We start from the raw sequence: 22014 nt of genomic DNA on the forward strand, positions 1-22014 counted from the left end.
TTTTAAAAAGGGGGGGGGGGGGGGGGGGGGGAGTCTCAGGTGCCATTTCCGATAGGTGTTTATCTTCCATGAATTGTTTTGAAAATTCATCTCTTCTCGATTTTTTGGTGTTGCATTCAAGAAGTTCTTGAACTTCCGATGGCCTTGATATGGTTTCTGGATACTTTGTGTCTTAGAGAACATTTCTTCGCATTCCTTTTTAATGGCACCCGGTTGCACCCCCACATGTGAGTGGGTGGGTTCGAGCCTCAGTAGAGGCGATATTGACTCTTTGTGCTTCATTTGGTTAAGAAAGTAGTTATGAACAGATACTACATTGTAACCGAGTCAATAGTACTAAAAAAATGACAAAAACTTATAAAGTGTTATAAAATATTTTCATTATAGACATTATTATAACATTTGTAACAGTTATTAATTACTACCATTATGACATTCTTAAATTCCTTGTATATATATTCGTGTTTAGAAAAAAAATATGAAAGACGAAGCATTTCTGTACTTTTCTTGGTCGTCTTTACCTTTATCTTACTTTTCTCTGTAAATTCTTGATGATCTATCAAATATACGAGCTAACGGGCTAGTTTATTACAACACGTTATCAGCACGATACCACTACAATCAGTACGTGAACGGTAATTTCCTTTTTAAAAAATTAATATGCACAGTTTTTTCTATGCATATACATATATGTGATTTTATGCATATTCTCCAATCAGTGTGCAATTTCTGTAAATTTATGCATATTATCTAATTTGTGTGTTCACAATCCCTATACAATATTTGTCAAAGACCTTGTGGTCTAGTGGCACCCAGTTTACACTCCCACATTGAAGGGAGTGGGTTCGAGTCTTGTTATAAGGTGAAATTGTATACATTTAAAGTGTTCAGTGACCAATTTGCACCTTATTTCAAATAAGGACATAATGACAATTAACACATTCGATGCATTTCAATTTGGTTTTCATTTTCTGTATTTTTCAGTTTGACAAACAAAAAGTTGAAAAAAAAATTTACAGAGTATTTTTTTTAGTTTAGTGGTAAGATGATTTTTTATTATTTCCAAACTTAATATGAAATTCTATTCAAAGTTGTACCAAAATAATGCCACTGTTAAACAATAATGTTTGCTCAAATCCAAGAATAGGGAAACAGACAAAAAATAAGTGTACGAATAATATTAAAGTAATAAATACAGCTATTCCAACGTTGGGTTGCCGTGGTGTAGTGGTTATCACGTCATTCTTACACACTGAAGGTCCCCAGTTCGATCCTGGGCGGCAACATTTTGTGGTATTCTCTTCTGACCGACTGACTCTACACAAACTGTTGGGAGTTTGGTCTACTTTTGTGACTGATGTAAAATAAATACAGCCATTCTAACGCTGGGTTGCTGTGGTGTAGTGGTTATCACGTCAGTTTTACACACTGAAGGTCCCCAGTTCGATCCTGGGCAGTAACATTTTTGTGGTATTCTATTCGGACTTACTGACTCTACACAAACCATTGGGAGTTTGGTCTACTTTTTTGACTGATGCAAAATAAAGGTCCGCAAGACAGCAAGACAAATCTCAAATGCGAAGCCTAAAAATAAAAAATAATACTATAATAAAATAAACTGAATAGCAAAATTGATACAAATATGTATATTATCAAATGAACATAACACATTACACACAGAAGGCTTCTAACAAATGCTAACAGATTCAAGAGGGGTCTCGATCACCTCAAATAGTATGTGCAACGTCTGCAGAAGGGAAACAGAAGATATCAACCATTTATTCCATCAAATAGTATGTGCAACGTCTGCAGAAGGGAAACAGAAGATATCAACCATTTATTCCATCTATCGGTGTCTAGCTGCGAATTGAAGCATCTATAGGAAGCATTTATTCCATCTATCGGTGTCTAGCTGCGAATTGAAACATCTATAGGAAGCAGTGATACCAAGAAGGAAGAAGGAATGGGATACTACCTACAAAATCAGATGGCTTAGCTTGCAGACCCATAAAAGGAAACATTATCGGATGTTTTTATTAAGCAAACCACTCTCAGGCGAGTCGGAAATAGTTGTGATCGAGACAGTGGAGTTGGTTTGGGTTGCACCAGAAGGGGGTGACTAGCACTAAATGTGGATGGATGCTTCTGCGTAGGAGACGTGATTGCGGGTGGCGGAGGTTGCATTATTAGAGACGAAAATGCACAATAGCTTGGAGGTTTTTCTTGTAATTAAGAACTGTGCAACCAGCCCACTAGAGTTAATATAAGGCAGTTCAACCAGTCCGGGACGGATCGCTTACCTTGTCGATAGCATCAAAAACATGATAAATTAACTGGGGAACACGACGACCAACAACATTTACTAAGAGCAGAACACCGTAGTGAACGCCCTTGCAAAGAGCGCGCGATATGATGAGCAATAATCTAGCTTGGAGTGAGTTTGACGTCCCTCTTATGCAAGCCTTAAAAGCTTACCATCGCGACTAGCTAGGTGCTCTTAGCCATCGTGGTGTATTAGTGAGGAGACAATAGCTTCCTCACCGGGTTGACCACGGTCCCAGTTCCGTTCCGGTTCCGATTTTAGAACTGACAGTTCTAATCGTGGATTTCTTTTTTTTTTTTTTTATTAATTTTAATTTGTTGTTACGTTTTAAAATTGGCCAACTGGCCATTGATGCATTCTACCAAACTGCCAAAGCCTTTAAAAAGTCACCGGGATTTTTACAATGGCGCCGGAGAATCAAGAATACCCCGACGACACAAGATTCATGTGCAAGGAGTTCTCCACCTCCGCCGTCGTCGATACTCGTTGTGCCTTTCTTAATCCAAGCTTATCGTTGTTGACTGGGAGACGGAGAGCACTTCAAGCTTATCGTCGTTGACCAGGAATAAAATGACCATTTTGCCCCCATAAATAAATAATTTTAATAGGTTTACGTTTTTCCGGCAACATTTAGCTGGTGATTTGGCTGGGTGGACCAAATGTGTTAAAAATTACATAGTTACATGACTAAATTGTTAGTTTTTAAAGTCGTGTACTGAAATTAACACAACCCCTATAGTCACATGACCAAAAGTGTAATTAACTCCCATCCATACCTATTTAAATTGTTAACATTTACCAATTATCTAGATATTATTTTAAAGTAGTTGAAACACAATATAATTGTAGTTGTGAATATATACTCTTAAAAAAGGACCACCAAATAATATAGAGGGTTCTATACTTGACAACTAATTAATTCTACTGCATTATATAAAAATGAATTTTACTATCAAGAACAATTCAAAATGTTTTTTTTTTCATTTTTATTTGTTACTTAAGGATATGAAAAGTGGATATCTATATGGGCTTAAAATTTGTAAAATGCAATTGTTTATGTCAAATAAAATGCTACAATTGAAAGAAAAAATACGAATAACAACCAAGAACAATAACATCCATTAATTGGGCACATAAATTACATTATTGCAAAAAAGTACAGCAATTGCATTGTTTGTTTTTCCATACTGAAATTTGATAACCTCATAGTATAGTATAATTTTCTCCAGTCTTATTATCATCATCGCTCTTCATCTGTCGTTAAAAGGCACAAAACATTATCCCACAATGAGTATATTGAATTTTGAATAGCTATACCATATGAATTTTAAATACCAAAAAAGAAAGGGTTTTGAGAAGATCAAATGAGAAAAACAAAAGCAAGAAATTATACCATATGAAATCGAGATGAAGGAGGGCATTTTGCATAGCAATCTGGCAAACAAGTTCCTCCTAGACTTGCGCACATAATAGCACATTGTCTGAGGCATTCTTCTCTTCCACTGCCCCCACCTTCTACACTTGTTCCCAACATTATTAATCCTATCATAACCACAAGGATTGTTGTCATAGTCACACAAAGCTTCATCTTTGTGTTCTTTTCTGTGTTTTCTCTAATTCACCTTTTATTCCATCTATAATCCTATTTATAATATATGAAAATACGGTAAAATGTAAAAACAAAACGATTTTTTTGGAAACTGGAACGTATTTAGTATCCTACACAAAATATCCATAAATGAATGGCATTTGTTATTTTGTTACTGTATATTTCCTAATCAAACATTTTAACCTAATTAAGAAGGGAACCAAATCTTTAAATAAGAAAATAAATGCACACTTATATATATGGTTAGAAGAGAAAAGGTGATATAGGAATTAATGATATATCTATAAATAAAATGTATTTACCAATCTATCTATACTATATATAAAAGTAAAATCCTCTTATTTCAATTTTCCATCCAAAGTTTTGTTGTCAATTAATTAAATATTTTATTGGTCAAATAATCAATAAAACTTAATTAGTAAGAAAATGTAAAATGGAAATCTATACTATATATAAAAGTAAAATCCTCCTATTTCATTTTTCATCTCAAAGTTTTGTAGTCAATTAATCAAATATTTTATTGGTCAAATAATTAATAAAGCTTATTTAGTAATAAAATGTAAAATGGAAATTAACTAATATCTATTAATTGGTAATATTATTTCTATATTCACGACACTATTAATAAAAGTAAAATCTCCCCATTCAACTTTCTCGCACAAACTAATATTATTAATTAATCTATACTATCTATAAAAGTAAAATCCTCCTATTCCATTTTCTCACCCAAAGTTTTGTAGTCAATTAACTAAATATTTTATTGGTCAAATAATAAATAAAGCTTATTTGGTAAGAAAATGTAAAATAAAATTAACTAATATCTATTAATTAGTAATATTGTTTCTATATTCACTTGTCAATTTATACTATATATAAAAGTAAAATCCTCCTATTTCATTTTCCCGCCCAAACTTTTGTAATCAATTAATTAAATATTTTATTGGTCAAATAATTAATAAAACTTATTTGGTAAGAAAATGTAAAAATGGAAATTAACAATATCTATTAATTTGTAATATTGTTTCTATATTCATGCATTAATGTAATAACATAATACCGTGTAGAAAAGGCATATTAATTAGGTAATAACATAACAGAATAATTAGTAATATTATATATGGTATTCTATAATATAATTGCCTAATTGGTAAGATTATTGTTTGCAAATTATGTGAATAATAATTGATTATTTATATTTATAAATACTAATATTTAATATAAAATAATAATAATTTTAGTATATACGAATTGGTATTATTGTTAAAGAAAAATAATTAATTTGCACAATTAAGAGTAAATAATTCAAGTAAAAGGCATTTTTTTAAAAAAGTGTAAAATATAATGGGTTAGAGGGGGTAATAATAAGTACATTAAAAGACATAACTTTATTTTTTTGATAATGAAACGGAACAATAAAGATAGAATATATTCATTCTTAAATGGTGTCTATTAAAAATATCAATAAATAAAATAGGATAAAGATTGAAAATCAATTTTGAGGAAATATATTTAATCTATACTATATATAAAAGTAAAATCCTCCTATTTCATTTTCCCGCACAAACTTTTGTAGTCAATTAATTAGATATTTTATTGGTCAAATAATTAATAAAACTTATTTAGTAAGAAAATGTGAAATGGAAATTAAAATAATAGCATAATTAGTAATATTATATATGGTATTCTATAATATAATTGCCTAATTGGTAAGATTATGTTTGCAAATTCTGTAAATTATAATTGATTAATTATATTTATAAATACTAAATATTTAATATAAAATAATAATAATTTTAGTATATACGAATTGATATTATTGTTAAAGAAAAATAATTAATTTTCACAATGAAGAGTAAATAATGCAAGTAAAAATTCATTTTACAAAAAAAAAAAAAAAGTGTAAAATATAATGGGATAGAGGGGGTAATAATAAGTAAGTACATTAAAAGACATAACTTTATTTTTTGGGTAATGAAACGGAACAATAAATATAGAATATATTCATTCTTAAATGGTGTCTATTAAAAATATCAATAAATAAAATAGGATAAGGAATGAAAATCAATTTTGAGGAAATATATTTAATCTATACTATATATCTATACTATATATAAAAAGTAAAATCGTCCTATTTCATATTCCCACCCAAACTTTTGAAGTCAATTAATTAAATATTTTTTATTGGTCAAATAATTAATAAAGCTTATTTGGTAAGAAAATTTAAAATGGAAATTAACTTGGTAATATTATTTCTATATTCACGTATTAACGTAATAATATAATATTGTGTACAAAAGACATATTAATTAAGTAATAACATAATAGCATAATTGGGAATATTAAATATGGTATTTTATAATACAATTGCCATTATAATTGCATAATTGATAATATTATAACCAAATAAATGTACACGTTCAATATTAGAATTTTCTATAATTTTATCTTGGGAAAATGACATTTTTTTCCCTATGTTATGTGCATATAGCATTTTTTCCCCTGTGTTATTAAAGTGGTAGTTTTCCCTCCTGGAATGTTAAATTGACATTTTTACCCTTAAAATAATTATTTCATTTATTTTTCTTCTCCAACAAATTATTACTTATATGTATGGATGATCACGATTCGATTCGAAGCTAACCAAACACTGTAGCAATCATACTGAAATAGTATGGACGGTTCTGGTTACGATTCAGAACCGAAAAAATAAAATTAAATAATTGTTGAACCGTGAAACGGAACTTAACCACATTCATATATAGTGAAAATGATCAAACACTTATTTTGATAAATCGGTACGGTTCAGTTCCAATTTCGATTTTGAACCGCCAATCAAAATTTATTTATTTATTTTTATAATTTTATTTCTTATTTAAAAATAGTCTAAATTCAACAATTATTTTATTTTATTTTAAGGGCAAAAATGTCAACTTAACATTACAGGGGAGAAAACTATCACTTTTAAAATAATTTAGGGGGAAAACTGTCACTTTAATAACACAGGGGAAAAAGTGCTATAAGCACATAACATTGGGGGAAAAGTGTCATTTTCCCTTTTATCTTTAATTTTATTATCTAAATATATAATAACAAAAAATGTTATTCGTGCATCGTGCGGATAATTGGGCTATTATTTGCTCGAATTCAAGTAAGGATAACATCAGAAAATATAATCGATCCAACCAATTTAATCAATTGCACTATATAATATTTGATATTATAATTTATATAATTATATATCGATCCAAATATTCATAAAATATTATAACGAAATTCATTCCGTGCAACGTACGTGAGAAAATACTAGTACTATTAATAAAAGTAAATTGTTCCCCTTCAACTTTCCCACACAAACTAATATTATTAATTAATTGGTAAAAAATTAATAACGTTTTGATGGTTTTAACGGATCGGGTCCACCATAAACCGGATATGGGATGCCGGGTCTAACAGACTAGAGCCCAGGCGATTACAAAGTAACTACAAGAATCGAACCCGCGACAGGGGGTTGAAAGTAAGAAGCCGGTACCACTAGACCGTAGTACTTGCCGTGTTCAGATGTGCCTTTCATGACAACCGTGCCCCCTATTTATACTGAGCCACCCCCTCCTAGCCGTCCACGTGTACGCTCCGAGACCTCACCCCGTCCCTCGCGCCACGTGGTCCACGTACACCGCATCGCATGCCACACCCCCACACACCACGCCCGCTAGGCCCGCGCGCAGTGCGCGACACGGGGCGCGAAGGGGGCGCCAGGCCACGGCACGGCCACGCACCCGGTACGCCGGGCGCTGCCAGCGCGCCCACTGGCGCCCCCGAGGCCCCGCCGGCGCCACCCACGGCCGGTGGAGGCATGTGGGCTTCCTGGACCTGCCTTGGCCTGGCACACCGACCCGAGCCCAGTTTGCTCAGGCCCGCACCCAATATCCCCATCACGTTTAATTGGTAATAAAATTTTATTTACCAAATTTTTAAATAATTAAACAATTATAATTGTGAGAATAATGAAAACAAATTCTGCGTAATATTCGAATGCTTAATTAATATTACTAAAAACTAATAACGTTTAATTGGTAACAAAATTTGTCTTTACCAAATTCGGAGAATAATTAAACCATTATAATTATGAGAATAATGGAAACAAATTCTGCGTAATTTTATAAGAAAAATATTTTGTTAATTATTATTTACAGAAATAATAATAATTCGAATACTTATCTATATTCTATATCTATACTACTATTAATAAAAATAAAATCATCCTTTGTGAAATTTTCGCCCAAACAATAGTAAAGATAAAATGGAAAAGAAAAAGTGATATTATTAATTGATTGAAAATATAAAAATATCCTTATATATATATATATATATATATAAGTAAAATCTTCATATTTCATTTTCCAACCCAAAGTTTTGTAGTCAATTAATTAAATATTTTATTGGTCAAATAATTAATAAAGCTTATTTGGTAAGAAAATGTAAAATGGAAATTAACTAATATCTATTAATTGGTAATATTATTTCTATATTCACTTAAGCTATGTTTGGCAAACCTAGCTGAAAAGGTAGCTGAAAGCTGAAAAGTAGCTGAAAACTGAAAAGTTATAAGTTCGAAGCTGAAATCTGAAGAGCTGTTATGCTTAAAAGTGTTTGGTAAAATTAGATTTTTGATAAGCTGATAAATGTAAAAAGACTAAAAATGACATCTTCATAAAATTTAAATAGTTTTAAATTTAAATAGGTTTGTTTACATATTAAAGTATAAAATAATGAAATTAATATATTTTAATAAAAATATAAAGAATATATATTTGAAAATATATAAAGTAAAACAAAATGTTTATAATTCATAAAATTAGTTCATACAAAAATTATTGTTCAAACACAAATGTCAAATTGAAATTACAACGAAACATATTGATCGAATTGAAAACGCTAAAAGAGTTTTAATTGGGTGGGGTAAATGATGTCATTTATTTAAAATAATAAGGATAAAGATGAAAAAAAGTTAATAAGCTACTAGCTTATTTTTGAAAAGCTACTTAAAGTAGCGTTTCAAAATAAGCTCTTATTTTATGCTACTAGCTTATTTTGAGAACATTACCAAACAGAGCTTATAGCTTATTTGTAGCTTAAAATAAGCTATAAGCTCCTAAATAAGCTCTGCCAAATAGAGTCTTATAACACTATTAATAAAAGTATAATCTTTCCCTTCACAATTGCTTTTTTAATCTACCAATTTCCAAAGTTAACAAATTTTAGTAGCTTCGTTTAAGTAAGATCAATGTGATAATTTTCCGTGTTAGATGCAGAAAAAATTAGTTCATTTTATTATCATTCTTCAATGTGTAATGTGCTTTCACATTATTTGCATATTTATTTATTTATTTTTAGCAATGTTTTATAAGTTGCCTTGTCGAGTTAGGCATGGAACATTACTTATAAGCTTGTTGGAACACAATAAAATTGTAGTTGTGAATATATGCTCTTAAAAATGGACCACCAAATAATAGTAGTGTATGCTATTTTGTTAAATTAAATAATTAATAGGGCTAAAATTGTTTAGTTTTATTTTGCTCTACGCTTCTTTCTTTTCTTGGCAATAAAAATAGACTCCCATTAGACCAAGATTTATCCAATAAAATGGACCTCGGAATCCCATGTCCCCACCAAGAAGGATTAAAAATGTTTTTTTTTTCATTTTTATTTGTTACTTAAGGGTATGAAAAGTGTAAATCTATATGGACTTAAAATTTGTAAAATGCAATTGTTTACATCAAATAAAATGCTATAATTGAGAGAAAAAAAAGGGATGAAAAATGACCAAAACGATAACATCCATTAATCGGGCACATAAATTACATTATTGCAAATAAGTCAAGCAATTGCATTGTTTGTTTCTCCATACTAAAATTTGATAACCTCATAGTATTGTTTTCTCCAATCTGATTATCATCCGCTCTTCATCTGTCATTAAAAGGCACAAAAAATTATACCACAATCAGTATTGAACTTTAAATAGCTATAAATAATATAAAACTCGGGCACAATATTGTTTTTTGTGAGAATCAACATTTACATTATATTAGGACCAAAATCTTAAATCTTAAATACTCATATCAAAATGCACAATCACATGCATACCCCAACTTATACACATAGTGTTGTTCTTAGTAGAAACTCATCCCATACTATGCCCGGATCTCAAACCTAAATTAGGGGTGTTTTATTTGTGTAAATCAGGATTTACACTGCCAACCACATTGACAAATCCATGATCACTAAATTATAGGCAGATGTAATGAGTATAATTTGTAACAATAGCTAATCGACCGACTATTCAGCCTGCCTAGCAAGATGGCCGCCTAGACCATCGATTATAATGATATGCTAGGCTGTCGGTCAACACCTAAGCGTGATTTTTGCAGCATTGCTAAGGATACAAACTTGTAACCACAAGATCACGAGTTTGAATCCCAACTATCTTGTTTTGAGCCGATCAACGTACCAATGAATAACTTAGACTGATTTACTAAGTAGTTGTGGCGGGTTTCCCTTGTAAAAAATATTTAAAAAAAAAAAGGTTTGGAGAAGAATGAGAAAAAGAAAAGCAAGAAAGTATACCATATGAAATCGAGATAAAGGAGGGAGACATTGTGCATAGCAATCTGGCAAACAAGTTCCTCCTTGACCTTCGCACTTAATAACACATTTTCTGATGCAATCTTGTGTTCCTGGGATTTCTCCACTGCCCCCTCCTTCTACACGTGTTCCCAACATTATAAATCCTATCAAAAGCACAAGAATTGCTGTCATAGTCGCAGAAAGCTTCATCTTTGTGTTGTGTGTTTTCTCTATTTCAACTTTTACCACATCTATAATCCTATTTATAATATATGAAAATAAGTTAAAAAGTAAAAACAAAACGAAATTTTTGCAATCTTGAAGATATATAGTATCCTACACTACCAATTGATTTGTCCAAGGCATAAATTAATAAAATCCGTAATAAAGTAAATTAAATTATTTCATTCCCACATACTGCGTAATAGATTTACAGCTGTTATCCTACACATGTTTTTTACTTAATTCATGGCCCGGAAATGTGTTGTATGTGTATTGAATTTATAAATTTCTATATTTGAAAAAAGAAAAAAATGGTGAAAATTTTGATTTAATTAGAGAAGTTAATATTAACATATCCATAAATAAATGGTATTTGTTATTTTGTTAATATATATTCATCATAATCAAACATTTTAAACTAATTAAGAAGGGAACCAAGGAAATAAATACGCACATATATCTATATATATGGTTAGAAAAGAAAAGGTGATATAGGAATTAATGATATATCTATAAATAAAATGTATTTACCAATATATACTAAACTTAAGAAGTTAAGATGACAAATATTTTTGATAATTAACTAGTATTTTCGCCCGTGCGTTGCACGGAATGAATTTGTTATAATATTTTAAGAATATTTGGATCGATATACAATTATATAAATTATAACATCGAATATTATATAGCGCAATTGATGAAATTGGTTGGATTGATTATGTTTTCTGATGTTTTCTTTGCTTGAATTAGAGCAAATAATTGTCTAATTACCCGTGCGATTCACGGATAAATTTTTGTATTATTTATTTAGATAATAAAATTAAAGATATTTAAAAAATCTAATATTGAACATGTACATTTATTTGATTATAAGATTAGTGCAAAAGTATCACTCAATTAATTGAATAATATATGACTTGTTTGTTTACAATTATCTTAAAAAGATATATATTTAATATAACTTAAGTAATTATATTATTACAAAAATAACTATGAAAATATGAGAAATAATTTAACTTTAATTATTACGGAGTATAAAAATAAATTCAACGACCAATATTTAGCTTAATTACCATAATAATTATTAAGCAATTATTATTAGTCAATTACACTAAATTAATTATTTTTCGTTAACATGAATATCAATTCGTATATACAAAAATTATTATTATTATTATTATTATTATTATTATTATTATTATTATTATATTAAATATGTTCGACTTTCTGCAGTGTTCATGTCATACGTGTACTAATTAATTTGATCAACGACATTTAAAGTTGGTGAGAGGATTGCTCAACCTTCTAATTAATAAATATTAATTATTATGGAGTACTATTTATTAATATAATTAATAATTAATAGAATTAATTAATTAATATTTAATTCATATAATTATAATAATATAATTGCCAATTATATTTTCAATGAAATATTAATATATTCATTTTATTTTTCGTAATATTTTAATTTCCTTTTGAATATAGTCATTTCCTTTTTCTTTTATAAAAAGAATTATTGATTGTCATTCCTTTTTCCTTCATATTTTTTTTCCTAATATTGCATTTTCTGGTTACTAATCCTTTTGTAGGGAAAACTATGCTATATTTATAGTGAAATATTAATATATTCATTTCTTTTTTCCTAATATTTCATTTCCTTTTAAATATATTCATTTCATTTTCCCTTCATAAAAAGAATTAATATTGATCTCCATTCCTTTTTCCTTCATAAGTTTTTCCTAATATTTCATTTGTTAGTTACTAATTTTTTCATATGAAAAGTTGTGTTATATTTCCAGTGAAATATTAATATATTTCTTTCATTTTTCCTAATATTTCATTTCCTTATAAATATAATCATTTCCATTTTCCTTCATAAAAAATTAATATTCATTTCCATTTTTTTTCCTTCATAATTTTTTCCTAATATTTCATTTGATGGTTACTAATTTGTTTGTAGAGAAAGCTGTGTTATATTTCCAGTGAAATACTAATATGTTCATTTCGTTTTTCCTAATATTTCATTTCCATTTGAATATATTCATTTCCTTTTTTCTTCATAAAAAGAATTAATATTATTATTTTACATTCCTTTTTCCTTTATAATTTTTTCCTAATCATTCATTTGGTGGTTACTAATTATTTCGTAGGGGAAAGTTGTGTTATATTTTCAGTGAAATATTAATATATTCATTTCATTTTGCATAATATTCCATTTTCTTTTGAGTATATTCATTTCATTTTTCCTTCATCAAAACAATTAATATTGCTTTCCATTCATTTTTCCTGATAATTGCCAATTACTTGGCCTGATTCCTTGCCAATTAGTAAGAAAATATTAATAACAGATTTCCGTGTAATATTCATTTTCTTTTCATTCATAAAAATTTAATATTAATTTCCATCTGATTAAAAAGTAATATAATTATAAAAATATAATTGTTGAATATATTTCAGTGAAATATTAATAAATTCATTTTGTTTTTCCTTCTAAATAATTAATATAATTATAATTATAATATAATTTTCGATTATATTTCTAGTGAAATATGAATATATTCATTTCCTGTTTCCTTCATAAAAGGAATAAATATTCATTTCCATTTCTTTTTCTTTCATAATTTTTTGCTAATATTTCATTTGGTGGTTAATAATTTTTGCATAGGGAAAGCTATGTTATATTTATATTGAACTTTTATTATTAATCTCCTTTTTCATTTGGCCTAATTCTTGTGCCAATTAGTAACATTAGTAACATAATATTTATAACAGATTCCCGTGTGTAATATTTATTTCCTTTTTCATTCATAAAAAGATTTTAGTATTCATTCCATATAATTAATAAATAATATAATTATAAAAATATAATTGCCAATTATATTTCCAATGAAATATTAATATATTCATTTTCTTTTTCCTTCATAAATATTAATATGATTTATATAATTATAATAATTTAATCGTCAAAATAAATTCATTTCCTTTTTTGTTCAATTTTCAATCAATTATTAATATTAATTTACTTTTTCCACTGGCCTAAATTCCGTGCCATTTAATTTCAAGTTAATTATTTTTTTAATATTCTTTTTTTGAACTATAATTTCACCTCTGAACATGCTATGAATAAACGAATAAAACAAATACATATTCAAAGTAATGTAAAACCATGAAATGTTAAGATTTAAACAAATTACACAAATTTAAAATTTGAAATATTTAATGCCCAAAAACATAAAATGTCTAGGATTTCAACAGGAAAATATTTCATTAATTGCTTCTCAACTTTCACATCTCTTAACAGATCCATTATCCTTTGCATCACATTGCTTATTAGGCTCAAAATATCTGCATTTGTAATTAAAGGATCAAGAGAGCTGGAATATAAGATTTCAAATACAAAAGAATAGTTAAAAACAATCAATTAAAAAAGAATAGTTAATGCTTAGAATAAAAGTTGTAGTTATTTGACAAATTCGCTTACCTTTCGACAATTGAAGCTACCAACAATTAACCCCATCGCTTGTGATTGCAAAATATAAGAACCTGCAATGAATGTAACCAAGAAAATAAAAAAAGATAAAGATAGAGATAAGAACAATAAAAAAAAAAGTAAATATGCCACACTTTTATGGAGAAGGGTGGTTCTTTTGTATGTACATTGATGCTTTCACAAACGAAAAACAACAGAACTAAGAGAGATTAAAATTGGTGATGGTGGTGGTTGACTGGGTTTCTTCTTGTATTTATAGCCATAAAGAGAGAGAGACAGAGCTATTATTTGTAATTGGTAATAATTGGTAATTGGTAATTCTTTTGATTACCATTCATATATTTTCACCGTAATAATAGCATATCTTTTGGTAATAAATAAATGGAGTTGTAAACAAATAGGTATTGGAATATAATATATATGGAATTCAATTATAATTAGTAGAATTCCATACAATTATAGCTATTTGTTTATGACAAATTATAACTAATATATTTTTATATATTATTATATAGATATAGATATAGATTCTATTTTCAAAAAAATATATAGATATAGATTATTATTCTACCATAATAAATAAATAAATAAATCTATACCATAAACATTTGTCAGTGCTATTACATTAATGCATGTATATGTATTAATCTATAAAATACAAATATACTATCATAATCATTAATTAACATAAACAATTTTCAGTGGTATTACATTAATACACGTATATGTATTAATCTATAAAATACAAATATACTATCATAAACATTTTTCAGTGGTATTACATTAATGCACGTATATGTATTAATCTATAAAATACAAATATACTATCATAATAATTATCATAATTACTAATAACGAATTACCATAATTACTAATAACAAAATATCAATCTATACTATATATAATATATTATGATTACCATAATTACTAATATTATGATAGAATAATATTAATTAATTATAATTAGAATAATAATTACCATATTACTAAAATGCCCCTACGTTTGGGCGGGAAAATTTTAGAGGAGGATAATGCTTTTATATATAGTATAGATTAGCATGTAAGGAAATTAAATAAGATAGAAAAATAGCAAGATCCATGATACATACATACATACATACATACACACACACATATAGGGAAGGGTTCAGGTGCGATGATGGTTTCCCGTGCGGTTGTGTGGTTACGCACTTTAAGCATTGCGATGGTGCACCTTAAGTACACAAATCACGCACGTTAAACACACAAACAAAGTAGTTTAAAAATACAAATCACACGCATCTAAAGCTTTAAGCCGAAGTACACAAAACACGCACCTTAAGAACACAAACCACACACCTAAGGTTTCAAAATGGCGCACCTTAAGTTCCAACAACTAACGCACCTTAAGAATACAAATCACGCACCTTAAGTTTTAGGTTCACTCATCTTAAGTTTCAATACTCACACGCCTTAAGAAGCAAAATCACTCACCTTAAGAAGAAAATTACGCACCTAAAATAATCGCACAACCGCACGGGAGACACCACACCGCACGGGAACTGAATTTTATATATATATATATATATATACTAATAAGAGCCAAAGAGAGTTAGGCCTAAAATGGGTAGAAAAAATGGCGGTCAAATTATTTAATCAAATGGATGGTTCAGATGAATTATTTAATCAAATAGATGGTTAAGATAATTCAGATTAATATTATTAATAGAGATTACCTAATTTAACCTTACTTTTATGATTATCCGTTAAGTTTTCCGTTAAATATTCTCTTCTCCGTTAATATTCCGTTAACTTTTAACTTACCCATTAATTTCTATAAGAAAGATCTTAGGTTCGAACCTCATCTCAATCAAATTTGACATAATTAAGTTTCTCACTCTATTTACTCTTATTAAATTAAATAAATTAGTAGCTACAACAAAAAATGATACATATGTATTTCTTTAATTTAGAATTATGTGTCTACAATACCTTTATTTGAAAAAAATTATTCATTATCAAAAAATTAAATTAAATAAGAGAAATAATTTCATTAGTTATATTGTCTTTATTTTCTCTAATGCAAAGATTCTTTACATTCAAATTTATCAATTGATATTCATTACATTGTCCATTATCTTATTTTTACAATATCTTGTAATTAAATATTAAAGTTATAGTACAAAATAAATGTTATATATTTATTTACCAAGTATTTTATTAATACTATGAAAAAAGAATTTAAAATAATTTGAAGCTAATTATATTAACTACTTGGGGATTGGTTGACAAAGAGAGTACTCAAATAACCCAACAAATTGAAGCGGAATTGCTCTATTTTACTCTTATTAAATTAAATAAATTAGTAGTTACACCAAAAAAATGATACATATGTATTTCTTTAATACCATGAAAAAAAATAAAAAAATAGTTTGAAACCAATCATATTAAGTTATTAACTACTTGGGGATTTATTGACAATGAAAGTACTCAACCCATTACCCAGCAAATTGAAGCGAGAAACTACCTTTTAATATCTTTGGAATATATAATATTTTAAAATTTCAAATTTTTATTAATTTATTTAATCTTTTTTCTTAAACTAGGGATTTCTTTATCCACAATAACTCATTCAACAATAATGGTTGAACCAAATGAACCCCAAGCAGAACACTTAAATGAAAGTCCATAGCTCCTATATCATAATCTCATTGCATGACGTTGTCATCTATGCTACCAATAATAACCGAATTGCAAATAACACACTACCAACAAAAAGGAAGAGTACAAATAGTAAAGATGAAGACAATGACAATGTTACTCAAAAGAGAATTAAGAACACTTAGAAAAATTCAAATAAAAAGTAGTATTTATTTAGACTATCATTTTTAGACCAAATATTTATACTATCAATTTTACAAGGTTGCAAACATTTATTTTAGTAATAATTATAATGAATTTTCTATATTATCTTGGATTCATATACTTTGAGTTAGATATTTAAATAAAAAAAATTCGACATTCAATTACCCATGTATAAACTTCTCCTATATAATCTTGCATTGATATACTTTCAAATATTTATTTAAATATAAACATTGGGCATTAACCCATACGCGCAATGCGCGTATAAAACTAGTATATATATATATAAAACACGGATCAAATGTAAAAGATGGCTTTAGGTAAAAAAAAATAGAGTTAAATCTCGGCTATAGATCTAGTTTAAATCAACAGTCCAGAATAAAGAAGAATTAAAAAAAAAAAAACACGCGGTGATATTTTTGTAATTCTTTGTAGGTAAGTTTAGATGTTCTTTGTCTTCGAGTGCACATTTTTCCTTCTTCACACACACACAATAAAATTAAGACATTAAAATTGTTTATCGATGAATAAACAATATATAATTGATATATCGATGAATAAACAATATTTTTTCAATACATACATATTACAATTAAGACATTAAAATTGTTTGATAATTAATTCCCATATAAGGATATAAAAATTTTAAAAATCGTAAAATAGATGATTGGTCCATATAAATTAATGATATATCCATAAATAAACTAAACTGTGTGTCATCAACTAACATGTAATGTGATGACACATTTATCAATAAACTTAGGGCAAAATGCTCCCAACATGTTTTTTTATCACCCTTGCTTATAAATCCCTAAAAATCAAATGTTGATGAAAAAAGTGTCATATTTGATCAAGCTAAACAAGAAATAGGCCAAAATGATATGAAATAACTATTAGAAATAACTGCACTTGGATGCTTATCAATTGCCCATGATCTTGAAGATCTCAGTCATCCATCCTTTTACTTTAGAATTATAGAAGACCCCCTCCCACAAAACTTTAAAACAATAAAGGGCATATTTGGTTGACAAGAAAATCTTTTATAAGGAAAATGGTTTCTTTGCTCTTTTCTTATGTTTGGTTCACTAAATTTATTTTTCAATGGAAAATGAGTTTCTCATTTTTTAAGAAAACAAAATTTTTGGTTGGACTAAGGATTTTGTTTTCCATGAAAGATGGGAAGAAGAATTGAATGCTTGGACTATTTTACCCTTTGTATCATTTCTTAATTATTACTCCGTATTACTTTTCTTAATTTGTAGGGGCATATAGGTCTTTATACCCATTATTCCTTACCATTCTAAATCCAACCAAACAATGGAATCAGTATTCCCAGTAATTTTCTTTTTCACCGACCAAACAATGAAATTCATCTTCCTAGTAACTACTTTTTCATGAAATTTCACTTCTATTTCCCTTCAAATATTTTCTGCGAACCAAACAGGTCCTAACTGTGAAGAAATTTGACAAAGTGGGGGTGCCACATGAACACGCCATGGCCTCATAGGCCGCAATGATGCTAATGGGGCCATAGATACAGTAATGTGTAGGGACTTTTTCTCAACTCTTGCAGGAACAACCAAGCATCGTTGGTTCACAAAGACTTCTAGGAGTGAACAATAAGGGGCTTGTGTGAGGAGATTGAGAGGAACATGAATTCCTGTTGGTGGGGGTGTGAAGGGCGTGGGGGAGAGGAATTAGGTGGAGTATGTGGGGTGATCTGTGCAAGCCTAAGATGCAAGGAGGGATGGGTTTTCGCACGGTGAGAGAAATGAATTTAGCTTTACTTGGTAAACAGGGGTGGAGGTTTCTTATGTATCCTGATGCTCTTGTCTCGAGGGTCTTTAAAGCCCGATATTTCCAGAATTCTTCTTTCTTGAGTGCAGGGGTGGGGTCTAACCCTTCTTTTGTGTGGTCAAGTATTCGGGAATCTTAAAATCTGGTGAGAGCGGGTGTGCTGTGGAGAATAGGGGATGGAAGTAAAGTAAGGGTGTGGGGGATCCATGGTTACCCGATGCTGAGAACCCTTTTGTTGCTACCCCAGAGCCTATCTATTTAAATGAGCCTTGTGTCCAGAATTTGTTTTGCCCAAGTCAAAAACAGTGGGACTATGAGCTTTTGAGAGATATGTTTTGCCCAAGGGATGTTGACCTCATTATGAATGTTCCTATTCCTATTTCAAATGTAGGGGATTCTATGTATTGGGGTAGGGAGGAGAAGGGTTTTTACACGGTTAAGAGTGCGTATAGGTTTGCAAAGGGGATTGAGCGAACGGAGAGGGAGTTAGGGTGGACGGGGGTGTGGTATTTGAATTTACCTCCAAAAGCTAAATGTTTTTTCTGGACTCTTTGTTCAATGTGTCTCCCAACAAAGGATTTATTATATATGAAGCGGGTTAATTGTGATCAGGTGTGTATGTTATGCGGCTTGGCAAATGAGTCCGTTGTTCACCTGTTCGCGAATTGCTCTTTTGCTCGTGATTGTTGGCGTGAATTAGATGCTGCATGGAACTTATCTTATGTGGATTCCCAGTCTTGGCTTGCAGAGATGTGGAATGTGCTTTCAAAGAATATGCTAGAAAAGGTGGTCATGGTGTGCTGGGCATTATGGGAAAACCGCAACTCACTGTGTTGGAAGAATACTGGTATGCCACCTATAACAGTAGTTCAACATGCATTAGCATTTTATGAAAATTGGAAGAAAGTGACAGTAGCTACACATGAAAGTGCACTTATTTCTAATACTGCTGTTTTGGACTCGACAAGTTGGTTGCCACCGCCACCAGGATACTTGAAACTAAACATTGATGTGTCGATGGCTGTGCATCACCGGAGAATGGGTTTTGGCTGGGTTTGTCGTGATGAGACGGGTATTGTGGTTGGAGTGCGCATGAATAGCATGATGGGCCTATATTCGGTTCGGGAAGCGGAAGCTATGGGGGCGAGGGAAGTTTTGAGTTGGATAAAGTTGATGGGTTGGGAGCGGGTGATCCTCGAAACTGATGCCCAGATTGTTACTAGAGCGGTACAAGGTGGTCTAGATTTCTCTCCGTTTGGGACTATTATTCATGACATTAGACTTTTGTTGAAATCTTTACCGTATGTTTGTTTTGTTTTCGCTAAACGTAGTAGTAATATTGCCGCTCATTCTGCGGCATATCATGCTTCTTGTAATACTGAGGGAGGTCCTGTTGTGTTTCTGGATTCCAGCCCTCGGTTTCTTTCTGGTGTTGTTTGATTCTATTATGGTGAATGATAAGTTTATTTTCAAAAAAAAAAAAAAAAAAAAAGACTTCTAGGAGTGTAAATTGATTCTTACCATGACCTCCAGGTCAAATTTATAACTCACCTTAGCTCATTTAATTAAGGAAAACTATGAAACACTTTTCCTACTTGTCTATGGTTAAGCAAAAGCTCGATGATGAACCACTTGTTGAATTCTTGACAAGCTAAAGTAGTAAAAGTAAAGGGGATAGATGATAAATTGGTCATCATCATGTTCATCGAGACTCGAGAGGCAAGAGCATTAATAGGAAACCCATGCTAACTATGTCGCAATTATGACCAAAGTAAATTGATACGCCAAACATTTGACCTTAAAATGCACTGAGAATTATTTTGGAATGCACAAGTGACACCATATGCCGCCAGTTAACACACTGAGGAGTAATGCACAATACTCGAACTTATAATGCACTGTACATGGTATCGAAATGCACACGTGAAAGCCATGTACCCCCAGTTAGCACAATCAAGGCAGAACATGGAGTCTGGGTCCCTATCGGTGTGTATTAAAAATAAGGCACTGTGCATCTCTACCTAAATGGTGTGCATTTCAAGCACTCTTATGTATATTGCATACGAACATACAATAACCACCCTAAATATCATATAAACCTCAGATGAACAATACCCCATCTTGCTACGATCTATCAACAACATTACAGTGCATAATTATGACGAAACCAATCACACAATACCAATTGACACACAAGATTCAGGCATTATGGTTTTGTGCAATATACTGTTCATAGTGCACAGTTTTGGTACTAAAAATGCACAATCATATGCCTAATGTTGCACATCAATTGCGTTTGAACGTCACATGCCCATCAACCCCTTAGTTGAAACCCAAAAAGGCAAAAACATTATCCATATTATTGAATCATTCCTTAGAATACTTTAGATGGGATTGTTGAACTTTTTTCGGATTTACATAATTAATTCTTTAGTAATTGGTGTTCTTCGCATGCTTATATATAATAGAATGCACATACAATTCTTTGTTAATTTTTGAAGTTAGATTAATACCCATTTTTATGAGCCCAGTTCAGAGCAAAAGCTCTTTGGCAGCCACTACGAGAAATATTGGCAAATTATGTTGTGGACCCAGGTCCACCTTGCAAGGTGGACCTGAGTCCAAAACTACGTCGTTTTTTTGTTTTTTTTTTTTTTTAATAAACATATTGCTGAATATAGAGTTGTCCAAAAATGTGTGAATGTAGAGGTTTCAAAGTGTGAATGTAGAGTATAGAAATCATGAATGTAGATTTATGATTGTGTGAATGTAGAGTTGTCCAGAAATGTGTGAATGTGGAGGTTTCAAATTGTGAATATGGAGTATAGAAATCGTGAATGTAGAGTTATGCATGTGTGAATCTGTAATAGAGTTAAGAAGTTCTAGCAACTTGTAGCACTGTAATGTGTGAAAGTAGAGTTCTCAAGTTGTGAATATGAAGTATAGGACCTGTGAATATAGAGTTTTAAATGTGTAAATACATAATAGTTACTAAATATATAATCCTGTAATGTGTGAATGTGAAGTTTACAAAATGTGAATGTAGAGTATCATATAATCCTATAATGTGTAAATGTGGAGTTTACAAAGTGTGAATGTAGA

General features: G+C 29.9%; 1 protein-coding gene and 2 non-coding genes across 3 annotated transcripts; all 3 read left to right on the plus strand.

The window, feature by feature from the left end:
- The first annotated feature begins 1213 nt into the window (after positions 1-1213).
- Positions 1214-1286, plus strand: TRNAV-UAC. The gene has a single exon. It is a non-coding gene; the product is annotated as a tRNA-Val (tRNA).
- A 103-nt stretch (positions 1287-1389) lies between these two features.
- Positions 1390-1462, plus strand: TRNAV-UAC. The gene has a single exon. It is a non-coding gene; the product is annotated as a tRNA-Val (tRNA).
- Positions 1463-19242: 17780 nt separating this feature from the next.
- Positions 19243-20352, plus strand: LOC115998901. The gene has a single exon (XM_031238570.1). It carries the CDS (start codon positions 19243-19245, stop codon positions 20350-20352), a length of 1110 nt encoding a protein of 369 aa, XP_031094430.1.
- Positions 20353-22014: the final 1662 nt, after the last annotated feature.

This window comes from Ipomoea triloba, chromosome 12, assembly GCF_003576645.1.
Source record: "Ipomoea triloba cultivar NCNSP0323 chromosome 12, ASM357664v1".
Classification (NCBI taxonomy): Eukaryota; Viridiplantae; Streptophyta; class Magnoliopsida; order Solanales; family Convolvulaceae; genus Ipomoea; species Ipomoea triloba.

What these genes read in the sequence shown, in the direction of transcription:
- LOC115998901 (XM_031238570.1), top strand. Translation starts at nt 19,243, where the DNA reads ATGTTTTGCCCAAGGGATGTTGACCTCATTATGAATGTTCCTATTCCT.